Genomic DNA, 14299 nt, shown 5'->3' with positions numbered 1-14299 from the left:
TAATCACCGCACGCGCGCGATTCGCACAAAAGAGAAATACGCGAATTACGTTAATGAACAGATTAAAATCGCGATGTTGCCAATTCCAATGCATTTCTCTGTCGAGTATCCGCGTTTGATCTTCTCTTCACGGTACTCGGACGACCCGCGCCCTCCGTCCGTTATTTTTACATTCGGACATATTAAAAATAATATTTTTCGCGTTAAACGAAGGAAGGATTTATTAACGATATATATAATAACGCGTCTCGTGTTATTTCCGATAGCCGGCGATTTTACAGTCCGCGGTGACTCGGCTGCGAAACGTCGCGTTCAGAGCGAACTGATGTAGTTATGCGACACGCGCTTATCTTACTCGCGACGTTTAGCGGGATTCGGGGCGCCCGCGTAAGGAGAGAGCGAAAAGACAGAATTAAGCGTGCCAGTCACGTAAAGCCATCACTGACCGTAGGTCGGGGGGTTTAAAGAACCTTTAAACGTTCCGCGAAACGATTTGTCCGACCTTGCCAATAGCAACCTCCACCTACTTAGAGCTACTGGTCGTTCAATAGCGTTTCGACGTCGTTATACGGATTGGCTGGTTTGTCAGGGTGAGCCGATTTGCATCGAACCCGGAGCAAAATGCGGAACGCAAAAAGGACCGTCGGTCGGCGATCGGTCGGTTAAAGTTGGCGTGCTCTCAATGGTACAGCGTGCATTTATTCGTTTTTGCATTAATTCGCGGAACTACGTCGCGCTGGCCTTTTTACGGTAACCCGGATATCGCGTTGCGGATATCTACTTCTGCGACTTAGTGTTGATTCCAATCGTGCATAAAATATCGTTATTACATGAAAGAACGTGTTAAGTAACTTTTACGGCAGGCAGGCAAGAACTGTGTTTAACGGATATGTTTTGCGCGCGGAACATTTCGAGTGAAGGATCTCTTCGGCTTAACGGAAAAAGAGGGAGAAATTGAAAAAAAAAGGAAAAGAAAAAAAAAAAAAAGCTATTAACTGCTCGCGTTGCGCTTGGGTATTAGCTAGCTCTAATCCAGAGATAATCGATTTGATAACTCCTCTGACATTTCCATGTTGATAAAGAGGGATTTAATGACGCCAAAGAGTCTGACGTGTTTTAAATCGATTCATCCACCCGGCAGCGCCCGATCTCTCTTCCTTTGCAGCGCGCGCGCTATTATTAAAGCCTGCTGGTCTATTTCGAATAGTTCCACAGCATGCTGCGCTGCAAAGCAAGCGAATCAGGCGCATTGTTGGCTTTATTGTAGATATTCCGCTCGCTAGGACCTTAGCAGGTAACTATCTGAGTACGCCAAGCTGTTAGAGGCGTAAGATCAGTCGAGATCTAGCATACTAACGAAACCTCTTCTCTCTCTATCTCTCTCCTTCTCTCTTTCTTTTTCGCTCAATCTGTTAGATCAGACGGATTAATACTCACTCGATGGAAGATAATTCGCTCATAGGTTACGTTAGTCATGAAGACAAGGTTAAATCGCTGAAACGGATGCTACAGCTCTTTAATGGCTGTACACTCGCTTTCTCTTCTCTTATCTTTCTATTTTTCTTTTCGTAGATACATGTGTAATACTCGCTGTAGAAGCGTGAACAGTACGCATTACCGAACATAATAGGAATCTAATTGAACGTCACACTTTCTTCTCTGGCTATTTAATTCTTAATTGATTTTATTCGGACATTTGAAAAAGCTATAAATTAAAGATTTCGCGAAATAAAGTTAATTTGAGAAATTTAGTCGAATAAACTGAGATAGATTTAAAATCGTCAATTACCTATTTTTATATTTATAGTTTTATTCGCAAAACTCTCCGTTCTAAGCTCGTGGAAAAATGTCGATTTTTAATTGACCGAAAAATATAATACATTATCGCACCTTCTCCATTTTTATTTTCCACACATTTCTGGACGATCTATTTGGTTACGCATGATCGAGAAGTGGAATCTTGTTCGCGGCGAGGATGATATCTCTGTTAAGGACGTGGGATTGTGACGGGGGGGACGAGTACATAGACGTGCCTCGTGTCCTGGACCACGTCCAAGCCACGAGGAATTCGGAGGGTAGCTTTCTGTGCGCGCAATGCCGTCTGCGGAGTCACCATTATGCAAAGCATTCCATTCCGCGAGGGCCACAGAATCCTTGAATTCGACACCTAACTACTCGCGCAACCCAACTCTTGCGGCGATGTTGACGACGAGAGGAGCATTGATGCTGTCGTGTCATCTTACCCGAATATTACGCGCGCGGTTCAGATCTACTTTTTTTTTTTTTTAGATATTAATTGCGAGCCGTTTAAAATCAGTATTTCGGGGTTGTCGATATCGATCGCTCTAAATACCGAGATAAAAAGCACGGCATTAAAATAAATATTGCACGACGATTCGTTCGGTGACGTGTGCAGTTGTCTCTTGAATATCGGAAATACATACGCGAAAAAGAGCGATTATTGCATTTTTGTGCCTAACAACGACGTTGCCGTCGCCGTCGTTGATTTCAATATTTTCTGCGTTGCGAACGTGAATACTATATGTATAATATCGCTAATAATCCATTTACGCGCTCTCGTAAATCTGTACGATGGAATAATCAATGCTTGCCGGAATAACAAATGTCGATTATCTAATTATTCGAAATTAGCGCGATGTTACAATTTATTGCATTTACATTCTTTACGTGACGTTAATTAAATTTCTGCCTGGTCGAGCGTTATCGGTAAAAAAGGATATTGCTGAAAATCGAATAACGCCCGACGAAAAATTGATTCAAGCTCTTAAGATGCCGATATTGTTTGATATCAATTTCGAGATGACCGCGGCTCCGAATAAAGATATTTATTGTCAAAAATATGGGATGCTTCCCGCCCCAAAAGATCCCGCGTTTTCGATCGAGGATTTTCTGCCACGTCAGACAGTGCGCGATCGCCTTTTTGTATTTCCCTACACCGATTTTCACGAAGAGATGTTCGACGTTGCCTTTTTCCTCGTTCGCTCTTTCGCGTACGGACGACGATAGATATTGGTCATTATTATTTCCCATTTATCTCCTAATCGAAATATATATCACGAGCTTTGCAGAAATAGCCGGGAAAGAAAACCTGTTACTGCTTCAGCACGTATAAATCACTTCGGCTCTTCGCCGCGTGCCGCATCTAGCGGCAGATCAGATTTCGTGAATTCCCGAAATAGATACTTCCCGGGTACAATATTTGCAGCCGCGTGTTGCCGGAATTAATTACGCTTTCGTACGGGTCGCGTCGCACGGTGAACCATTAAACACCGAGATTCATTCCTCCGCTTCGAAAGAATTATTTAGAACGGACAAATTATCCCTGCGAGTACGCGAATTGTTTTCCATTCCGCAAAGCCCCTTCGGCGAACCGTAATAACGGAAAAGACGAATATAGCCTTTGTGAGTACCAACTGGCGATGGAACGCTTTTCGCAGGGAATAGTTTCGCCCTTTCGGGATATTGGATATCGCGGCTCCTGACTCTCGCATGCTCGAAAATGCGGCGGGAATAATCGCATAATCGGATAGCGCAGGCTGCTCTCCATGCATCCTCTCCGGTATCCTCTCGTTTAGTTTTCATGCTGGTCGCGGAAGTTCGCATGCGATCCGGCAATTACGAAACTAGTTTAACTTCGTCTCGTGGAATTGTTAAGTAATCTCTTATCTATGCGCTTGTCGCGGATTATTCTCCGATTGCCTCTCCGTTCTCTTTTTTTTTCTCTCTATTTGTCAGAAGTTTTCTCGAGGACGGAAAAAGAGCGTTATATAATATTTATTAAACCGTATATATTACGAGTAAAAAATTCCGCCGTGCGAGCTTTCCTTTTAAATTATTATCCATAAATTTGCAGCTTTGCAATAATTAAAAGAAGTTATTATTTATTAAAATATTATATTGAGCGCACGTAAAAAATAAAAATGCAAAGGGAATATTTTATTAAAATTTTCTATGCTATTTTTTGCGATTATTATATTGCGACAAACGTCGACGTCACCGTAGCTCGAAGTTATACGCCATGGGAATTTCGCGTCGTAATTGTAATTAGGGACAGTTAATGTTACATATCAGCGGGACAGCCGGCGGGGAGATTATGAAACGCTGACAGATCCCGGTGAATCCGGTCCGAGAGGACCTCTCGCTTGCCGGCAGCGAAGAGAGTCTTACGAAGAGCGTTCTCGCAGCTTGGAAGTTGGTGAGTTACCAACTACTCACCGCCTCAATCGACCGCATAATCTGCTAGCCCGTCTCGTCCCCGGGGACAGCAGCGAAGGACTATGTTGTCCAGGTAACTACGTCTGCGAGATAACGAAGGAGAAAAAGAGAACGGAGAGAAGGTGACGGTAAAGAATATACCGCGCTGTCGGTGAAATACACGGCGGCCACAACGTATTTTGTCGCCGAACGATTTTCTGTCCGCTCGAAATTTCGCACTCTCGTATCGTCTTTAATATCGCCAACGACGCAGGATGAAAGAAAATAAAGCACGCGGCGATAATTCCCCGTTTCAAATCCGTCGCTATTAAAATTATCTTTGGTTACCGTTCATTATGGACGATATCGTTCGAGGGAGATACTTTTCTTTGAGCGAGCGGCCACTCGAGCGAGCCAGCACATCAGCGATAGTGGCGAGTGGCATAGTGGTTATTGTTCGGGTTCGGAGCGAGGCTATTAAGCGACTGAAGGAGGATTATGAGAACCCGCCTCTCCTTTGATCCCTTAGCATGACCAAGAAAAGTCTCCTCACCTTCGCGCAGGGACCGAAGAGTTTGTAACGGAAGGACTCGTCTATTAAACGTCACGGATCGCAGAATTCATCCTCCTCTTTCTTTGGAATAATGCCGAGACGTCGATTCTTATGACGAGCTCGGACGACACTGACAGAAATTACGTGTAACGCTGTCTGCATATTAGATAGCACCGTGCGCGAATAATATTAAATTTCAATTTATTGCAACGCTATAATATATTATATTAACGAATAAAGAGCTTAATATTTTAATTATCGAAAGACGAGAAATTGTTCGAAATGTTAAATATTTCGAAGGAGAATACAGAAGATGATTTTACGATCGCCGCCGAACGAAAAGTTCGCGCGCTTGAAGCCTTTCTCTCTCGATCGAGAAGACAATTGCGGGCTGTCATGCTACGTCATTTTACGCGACGACGTCTACCGACGTTTCGAACTCCGATCTCCGATCTCATGACCTCGCGGAAATAGACACAGACGGCACCTTTGTCTTCCTCATCCCCCGGGTGATCGTCGAAGAAGCGCGGGAGAAGCGCGGTCGTACGTTGAAGGTGTACACCTTCGACGTACGAGCTGTATATTATACCGCGTTGAATCCCGAGGGAAACCTCATTGTCTGCCGCGGTCCGCGTCTCCACCGGAATCTTGAATATTTATGACGTTCGCTTAGACGAAGGCGAAGTTCCATAGGCGAACGCTGAGGTCCCAGCGAGTTTCGGGTTCGTCTCAAAGGCAGAGTCGAGAGGGATTCTGCGTTGCCTAGGATCTTGGATACGGAAGGTCTTAGACGACGATTTATCACGGTCTAGAGAACCTTTCGCGCACGACTATGATCTTTGTTGATACAAGATACCGCGCGAGAGAATCTAACGAATGTAGATCTTAAAATACGTAAAGAATACATTCTTCATTTCAAGAATTTCGAGTATGCGAGCTCCGATATACGAAGATGTAAGCCACAATTTTATTTAAGATGACATAAAGTAAATTCGGAATATAAAAAAATTATTCGACATGCACCCGCGTGTTAAAGAGAAGCGACAGATAAGATATTTCCTGCGGAAAGTTTCTTTTCAACTTTTCGAAAAACGTAATTTAATTCGTTATACATATATTCTTATTATCGCTCTATATATTTCTTATTACTTTTCCTCTTTTGGCGCGAAAGTTGTGAAAACCGTAAACAAACTCATCGTGAGAACGAGCGGAAGCTCATAGTAAATGGTTAAAATTTAGCGCTAATACCGTTCCCAGGAGAGTGCGCGAGAAAGCGAAGAGTCCGACGAAGTTTAGGCGGCATTAGCTTTTAAGCCACTTCCGGCAGTACCGTAACGTAACGCGGACGGCGGTTTGCGCGGGCATTTATATTTAAAGTTCCGCCACACAGCAGTTTGCATTAATTACGCTTGCGAATGAACGCCCATCGAGAGGATGGCCATACCGTTTTCCTATTCCAAGGCCGAGCCAAGTAAATTCATTAATTCGCTTCTTTTATGTGTTCCTCGCCCTTGTTTGGGAATAATAATGTTACGAGCACGCTTTGTTTCGTCGCTGGAAGTCCAGCGATTTATCAACTTTGTTGTAGGAAAATTAACCGAATGACCGCGCCAACGCCTTTATCTCGCGATACGAATCTACGCGTTTTGTTAATTTAATTATTTATTTGTTTATTGTACTAATTTTTCTAATACGTTTTTTTTCTATTATTTGCAGGTAAAGGATCTGTCTGTACGGCTATGAGTAGTTTTATGTGTCTACCGTTTGATAAAGCGAGGTAAGACCTGGAATCCAAATTTATGTACAGAGTCTCATTACATTAGATTTGTGTCTAACGCGGGAAATTGCTTTTCGTGATTTCTATAATTCTGCACGCGCCGGTGTTCTTCCGTGAAAAGGTTGTAATCGCTGTGTCGATAGATTCGCTTAAATAAATCGTAACTCGCGCTTGTCGATACGTCCCCGGAAATAGCCCATAATGAAGCGCATCAACTACCGATGTTTATTTTAAACGATACCGATTTATCAGGCTAATGAGTAGGAAGCATTGAACCGAATCCTTTTTACCGGAAATTCCCGATTATACTCCCGTATCGCTTAGTTCGATACGATTACAATAGCGACCCCGATCTTCCATATTTAATTGTGCTTAATTAATAAAAATCTTCATTAATTTTATATCTGACTTACTACTGCGAAAAATTGTGTGAACATTTTTCAAGCGTCTAAATATTTTTTATTTTTTTTTAATTTATTTGTACGAGCAAACATTCACGCGCTGTTAAATTACGTGGACTTATAGGAGCGTCATCATTCCTGTATCTGCATGCGTATGATCACGATTCGTTACATATTCATATTCATTTTGTATCAAGCTCTCGGCTTAAGCAAATAGCGTACCGACGAAAACACGTCGAACGGCGGTTACGATTATAAGCGGGGAAAAAAAAAAAAAAAACGCGACCAATAAATGTACTTCTACGAAAAATCGTGGCTGCGTAAATATTGAATTCGCTCGGAGCGGCGAACACTCTGCGTCATCGCTCTTTTAAAGTCAGCGTATTTTCACACTCGCCGGATGAGTATTAATTTAAGCAGTTTTCACTTCCGCTCCGCGTGTGCTCCATTTATATTGAGTTAAAACATTTATTTTCTTCAAATTGCGAAATTGATAAATAATATCATTTATAAGTAAATATTTCCACGTCGATATTCCCTCATAAAAATATGAACGTTATTACGTAAAGACGTGGACGCATATTAATTTATTAATTACATTAGTTATAATACAATGAGACTCGGGAGAATAATTATTTAACGTTTAGCCGCGATACATAACGCGAATAAATCTGATAAAGAATGGAGGCAGTATATTTGAATTGTGCGTAACACTAACCAGAAAATTAAATCAGCGGATAATCCTGTAACCAGGTTCGCCGCACACAGTGAATTAATAATTATGATGAAATAGATTCGGTAATTCGCATTGTTGCGTTAAGTGTACGAACGCATACAGCCACGCGCTGGCTATAACGTGCACGGTCGGCACGCATCGCTCTTTTACCGCGCCTCGCGAAACTGTCGCGATACAAATTTTACGGTGCTCTTATTCTAATAGTTCGATCCATTATGTTTGGTTTACATTTCAATGGTGATTTATGCGACCGCAGGCGATAAACTGCGAATTGTAGTATTTATCCACCGATATCGGCGCGTATGTTAAATCAGCATAATTACGCGCGCGTGTTTCCACAAATGTCTCGTGTGTATATACACATTATGGTAGAAATATTGTTGAAAATATCGGGAACGAACACGCCATGTTTATAAGGATGTTGCAATTGATGGTCAGTGTTATGTAACAAAACGTTTAGCGAAGATTATAATTTAGCTAGGACTGGATATCATGGAAGCTATTATTGCACCGATAAGCTGATTGATACTACTAATAATCAAACATATCGTATATTTCGAAGATAATCCCTAATAATAATTTATCTTTGGCAGCAATTATGGTTTAATAAATTTTAGACATTATTCCGAAAAAATAAAAATGTTGCCCGACGGCATAATTTATTTTTTATACACACAAACGTTTATTTTTTATCAAAATTAACGCGTTGGGAAAATAGAGATTCGGGACAGCGTTCGGGTCGAAATCTATCAGGCGTTACACGGATATCAGTCAGCTGTCCAAAACTTTTGTAATCAAATCCTTTTTTTTTTTTTATGGGATGTTTAATTAATGCTCCCGGAAACGTTTACGGAATGAGAGAGAGAAAGAGAAAAAAGAAGCCTGCTTATTAATTAAATTATTCTCGCGGAACAGTGTTACTGACTGATTCGAGCGTAAACGTCTACCCTTCGAAATCGAAATTGTTGAAGAGATAGCATTACTCTGCGATTCACACGACGGAGAAACATCTGGCGGGTCCATCATAAATTCGACGCGTGATTTATGTCGCATTGTATAATATTTCGACGTGCGTTGTACGAACACAGCAAATTCTGTCGCACTTGTCGTCACCGTGATTATTTATAGCAATGAACAAATGCAGTATTCCATTGGAATTAGATTAAAAGAAAAAAAATCCAGTCTCTTTAAAATAATGTTATACCGAGTAAAATATATCCATTATATATCGCGAAACGATTCGTTTTGTATTAACTTTCGAGCAAATGTAAATATCGAAGATACATTTTTATTAACAATTTTTTTAATTAATTCCAGTATATTGCGAGACTATACATATATTATAATAATTGATTTTACGTATAATGACACCGATACACGCGGAGGCAGAAAAAAAAAAAAAAAAAAGCAATAAAATGTAATCCGGATTTTGATATTGACGGAATATCTAAATGCGTTATCGATTCCCTGATTACTCGAATACTTTATATTTATACCTTTCGTCCGAGTTCAATGTACTTTGATTATTTCGGCGTTTTACGTCTTTCTATATCATACCTATGTAAATGTCGCGAGCGTGTGCGTAATAATGCGTAGGATGAGATGGATATTTTTTTCGAGAGCAGGATATTGCCAGTGACTTTTGCATATATACGAAGCGTGCATCGTGAAATCATATGAATATATTCGCGCGGAAATCCTTCGAAATCGCCTGGAGATTAAAATGCCACTGAAATTTAACGGATGTACGGTCACTCCACCTTCGTACGTGGGCTCGTTCGCTTTGCTTTTTTTGCGGCGCGCAGCGTATTATCGGTAATGAGAACAAAGCGCGGCTCGCGCAGGTTCATTTATCCGCGCCGATCGGAACGATGCATTATTAACGAGGGCATTATCGCGTACCATTATTTGAAACACTTCGCACCGCGCGACCGGAAATCGACGTTTGTCGCGAATTCAATGAATGAATGAATTTATTCGCGGGCTGCGCGCACTCGATTTGCCGTCGTCGGTGTTTCATTCTCGCGATCCATTATTTCCTTTAATTCGCTCTCGCGACCGGGATTTAAATAATGTTAAATTTTCTGACAATTTCTGACAATGAAACGAGAGAATTAATACGTATTTAATTTAAAATTATATTTTAGTCTGGGTCACGTACCCTCACTCCCCGCCATTGTCTTCGAAATATAATGCAGGCGTTGAATATTTCTAAATGCAAATAGAAACGTACCATCGAATATTTTTCACGGCGTCGTAAATTTATATATTCATATTTAACACTTATATTTAATTTTATTTCGAGCTTTTAAGGCGCGCAAGAATTTCCATAATTACATGACGCGCTTTTAAACTGGCAATGTTCATCGAAGAAAAGCTTGGATAGCCAACGTATATTGAATTAATTAATCCGCATTACTTTATTATTAATTCTATAATACGATTTCCTCGCTTTCACTTTTCGCGCTCTCGTATTTTTATTCGTAAGGAGAGGGAAAAAGAAATGACATCTTGTCATTCGGAGGCACATTGTGTTTTAAGCAACGCGTGAAAAATCCCTACGGATCGTCGCGATACAGCGCGGGCTCAAATGTCGACGTGCTTTTATTCTCTCACCGTTCGTAATTAACGCCGTCCATTGTTGCTTTGAGACAAGATATTTCGCGCGATTTATCGCAGTCATTACCGACAAAGGACGGCGCGGAATGAAGACAGACAAGAGAGAATTACTCGGCGGCGAGACGAAACGAAAGTAAAAATTTTGCCGGGACGTCACTCGGCTGGGAGCAATTCAATTTGTCGTTACCCGCCGTGATTTCGCACGATAACGCGGAATTTACATTTAATGGCGGCTTCGCGCGACATTATTAATGCACCTCTCATTTATTCGGTCTCTTTCGGCGAAGAACGGACCCGTTAAATCTTGTTATTATTAAATTCGTGCGAATGACTTGTCATTCTCGTTAAAAAGAAAAAAAAGGGAATGTTAAAAAAAATTATACAAAATCTCTTAATCCGCAAAAATTCTTTTTTCGCCACTCCTCGATCAACTTTGCCGTCTCAATTTTCTTTTTAGCTTAATAAATTTTATTTAATATTTCAAGAAACGAACGTAATTTAAATTTCACCGCGATAAAGCCGTTTTTGCGCCGCATACGCAACTCGGCCCGTGATATTTATAATAATTGCAGCACGCGATATCCGTTGCAATTCCGGCGTTATCGAGCCTCCTTCTTGGTCTTTTTCTTTCTCGCGCGCGCGCACGCGTACCTTTTATTCACCCTTTTTTTTTCCACATCACAGCCGCGCAGCCGGAGGAACTCTCTTACGTCACGTTATCTCTTATCGTTAATAAATTTTCCCGCGTGCCTCGCCTTCCTTTTTCCTCGTGTCTACATCCGGTGTGCACCGACGAGAAGGCGATCTCCCGATGAAAAAGGGACGAACAAACTACCAACTACGATGAGTTTACCCGTAAACCTGCCTCTCGGATATCTTCCGAGCCGATTTTTCCGTCGCTTTAATTGTAAACGCCATTTTTATTGCTCCTCGCTAATATTGTGCGATACGTATCGCCTGGCCTGATTTATGATAGACTTAGGATTATTACCGGTGCTCCACAAACTTTTTACTCTCTCTCCCTAGCGTTTCTAATTCTTTTATTCATTCGCGACATACCTACTTTGACAAAGATATACTAATGAAAACGTACCCACCAAACAGAATTTAATTTTTATATCGTTTTAACGTTAATGCCAGAAATTTTCAATCCAGAGTTTAATCATTTCTACGTATAATCACGATAGTGATAATATTTTACTGTTTCGCTTTTGCATTCGCTTAACTGTTAATTAAAATTTACACGTGGTTTTAATCGGTCTACTTTATGTTGGAATTAGTTTCGTTCTCGGAACGCATTATCACGCTGTTTCAAGCTTTTCGATCGAGGGTGCCGCTTAATTTAATTCGAATGTCTTCCAAATTAGTACGAGCGGTAATTGCGGTTTTGAATTAGCGATAGGCAAGTAGTAATGAATGAGAATGTCGGGTTTGCGCGCGGCTTCTGGGACAGTCTATATGAACGTCATGAGAGAATACCTCGACAATACGACGTCGACTGAGGTCGTCGCGTCATTTACGAATATCTAATTACGGGGAACGGTCGGTCTCACTCGAGGGAGGCAACTTTGCAGCCCTCAGTGCTCGCTCGTAATGGAATTGTTGGCCTGGTTATTCCGCTGCGGCCGGCAGGTGTAATGACGAGATTCCGGCGCGCTTGCGAATCGTGTCGCCCGCCTTGAATACGTCCGCGCATATGTTAAGGATCCCAACGGCCTCCGAATTTCTCTGAGCGTGCACTACAAGATAGATATCCCGGACACCTCTCAGATTTAAATGCTGATGCAATATGCAACGTCCCCCGACTGTCCCACAGACACACATATTTTGCGCGGAACAATACGGGTATCGCGCGAAGATCTGGAGGACACGCATTACGCGCGGTGTATTTTATGAATATAAATAAGGCGAGCCGCGCCGAGTTGAACGGCGGATTAACCTAGTCAAAGAAAAATCGTGCCTCCGCCGCCTGAATTATCAGCCTTTACAATCGCCGCGCTCGAGATTTGCCGTGAGAACACGTAAATGGCAGACGTTTCTCACTTTGGAGATCGCGGACGTGCCCGGGTTTTAAATTCGCCGTCGGTCCTCGTGAATTCGGATTTCTTTATACGCGCGACGAGATGTCCCCCGTTACGAAATGACCCGCGCGGATGTCGAGACCGCCCCGACCCGGACGCACGTACGCATCGTGTTTTCTCTCTTGAGCGCGTAAAGGGGAACTTTCCGCGAGACTCTTTGCCAAATCGCGGTCTTTAATATGCACTCTGTTGGAAAATTAAACGTACATTGAGCGGAGAAAAAAAAATAGAAAAAAGAAGCTTTCGCTTCCTTCTTTAATAATACATTTAGTCTTTGTTTCATTGGCTCGAGGGATGCCAAGTAATTTAACGCGAAAAGAGTGGCGCGTCGCGACGTCGGCGTCGCTGTGAAAAGTCACCGGCGTTCTCCCGCGTGCCGCGCTTAATGGACGTCGCAATTTCGCCGGAATTCAATTAGAGGAACGACCACGGCGTCTTTGCGAGTTAGCGCGCGAGGTCTCGGGGGCGGAAACGGAGAACTCGGACAGCGAATGTAACTGCTCCGCACGCGTCGTTTTTCGATAATTCGACGAACAAATAACAGTAGGGAGGGCGCGAGTTTTCGTCTCGCTACGGACGATTATTCGTCGCTGCATTTATGATCCTCTCTCGCGCCCGTTGTCGAACTGCCGCTTCAGCGAAATCATAAATTAACCCCGGTGAATTCCGCGCGAGCGAGCGAATTATACGCTTGGAGTGTCACTAATGAATTAATTACTGTGTAAATTAATTGTAGGTGATATCGGGACGATAGGATATATCGAGGCGATTAGCCGTGCCACCGCTACGCACGACCGCAACAATTTTTGACATTAACTTTGTAATTGCTCTTTCTCTGTCGACGTTTCGGTAAAATGCAGATTAACACGGGCGATCGCTTGCGGGTAATAATATTTCGCGTAATCATATTAATTGCCGCCGGCAGTCTTTGTCCCGCTCGCGCAAATATTTGCCGCGTCGTGATCCAACGGCGGCCATAAAATATTTATGTAACTCGAGCTGTAACGTGGACCGCTCGCGCGTTTTGCTACGGCAGCCGCGGATGGTACATACGACGAGTTCCGGACTATTATCTTCCCCTTTCTTCCCACCCTTTTTACACGATGTAGCCGGTAGGCGGTCCCCGATGACAAGATCTAGAAATGTAGATATATATCCGGAGCGTCATGTCCACGCACTCCTAGTAAATAATTCATCGACATCTCGCAGAGCGAGACCGCCCCCGGCGACGTCACGCGGATGTACTTACTCGCGCTGGAGTCCGCGGGGAGTTCGTGTACAGGGTGATCGTCTAAGAGGCGAGTATTTATCCTACCTACTTCATTTAATCCGAGATTGTACTCTGTTGAGTAATCATAATTTCCTCAAGCACACGTTAAGCTCGAATCGTGGCGTCGCGAATTTATATGCGTTATTAGAACGACTTGCGTGTGACGTTTGTTTGAGATTACGCGAACCGATATTGTCAAAAAGATATCCAGATATATTTATTAAAATGTGTCGTGTGGTTAACAGAGAACTTGTCGAATTTTTAATTAATCAAACTTCTCAAATTAAATTCATTTTTCTTTTTGTTGAGACGCGGCTTTTCCTATAGTCCTTTTTTTTGCGTAAACTGATATGTATGTTAGTATATACGTTTTTCCTTTTTATTATCGAACTATTTGATCGGTACACCCGGTACAATCGGGATTTCCTCGTATCGTTTTTTCGACCGGACAGTCGATGTAGCGTACGATCTGCAGATAGTAGATCGTAGTTCTAAAGGGGGAGAGAGAGTACTCGTTTCTTCAACGGCGATTCTCGCAGCGACAACGAGAAAAGCCGTTTCGTTGTCCAGTCACGTCGTGGACACTGGGACTCGTATTGGGACGTAAGGCAAGGAAAAAAGCATCGCGCACACGTGGAAAAAAGCCG

The 14299-nt window shown here is 42.5% G+C and overlaps 1 protein-coding gene and 1 long non-coding RNA gene across 16 annotated transcripts in view; one reads left to right on the top strand and one right to left on the bottom strand.

Annotated features, from left to right (window-relative positions):
• The window catches only part of LOC139102738 (uncharacterized), a 365092-nt gene that overhangs the window by 77947 nt on the left and 272846 nt on the right, over positions 1-14299 (bottom strand). The gene's annotated exons all lie outside the window — the stretch shown is intronic.
• The window catches only part of LOC139102730 (CCR4-NOT transcription complex subunit 6-like), a 318650-nt gene that overhangs the window by 205370 nt on the left and 98981 nt on the right, over positions 1-14299 (top strand). Inside the window, exon 4 of one of the 2 annotated variants that reach the window (XM_070656848.1) lies at positions 6485-6545. In XM_070656848.1, coding sequence (XP_070512949.1) covers positions 6485-6545 — 61 coding nt within the window. Of the gene's footprint in view, positions 1-6484; positions 9099-14299 lie in introns of those variants that run through there. The other variant, XM_070656849.1, reaches the window with a different exon arrangement.

Source organism: Cardiocondyla obscurior, linkage group LG05, assembly GCF_019399895.1.
Source record: "Cardiocondyla obscurior isolate alpha-2009 linkage group LG05, Cobs3.1, whole genome shotgun sequence".
Taxonomy (NCBI): Eukaryota; Metazoa; Arthropoda; class Insecta; order Hymenoptera; family Formicidae; genus Cardiocondyla; species Cardiocondyla obscurior.
Note: the sequence above shows the minus strand (reverse complement) of the source record. Positions and strands in the feature narration are given on the sequence as shown.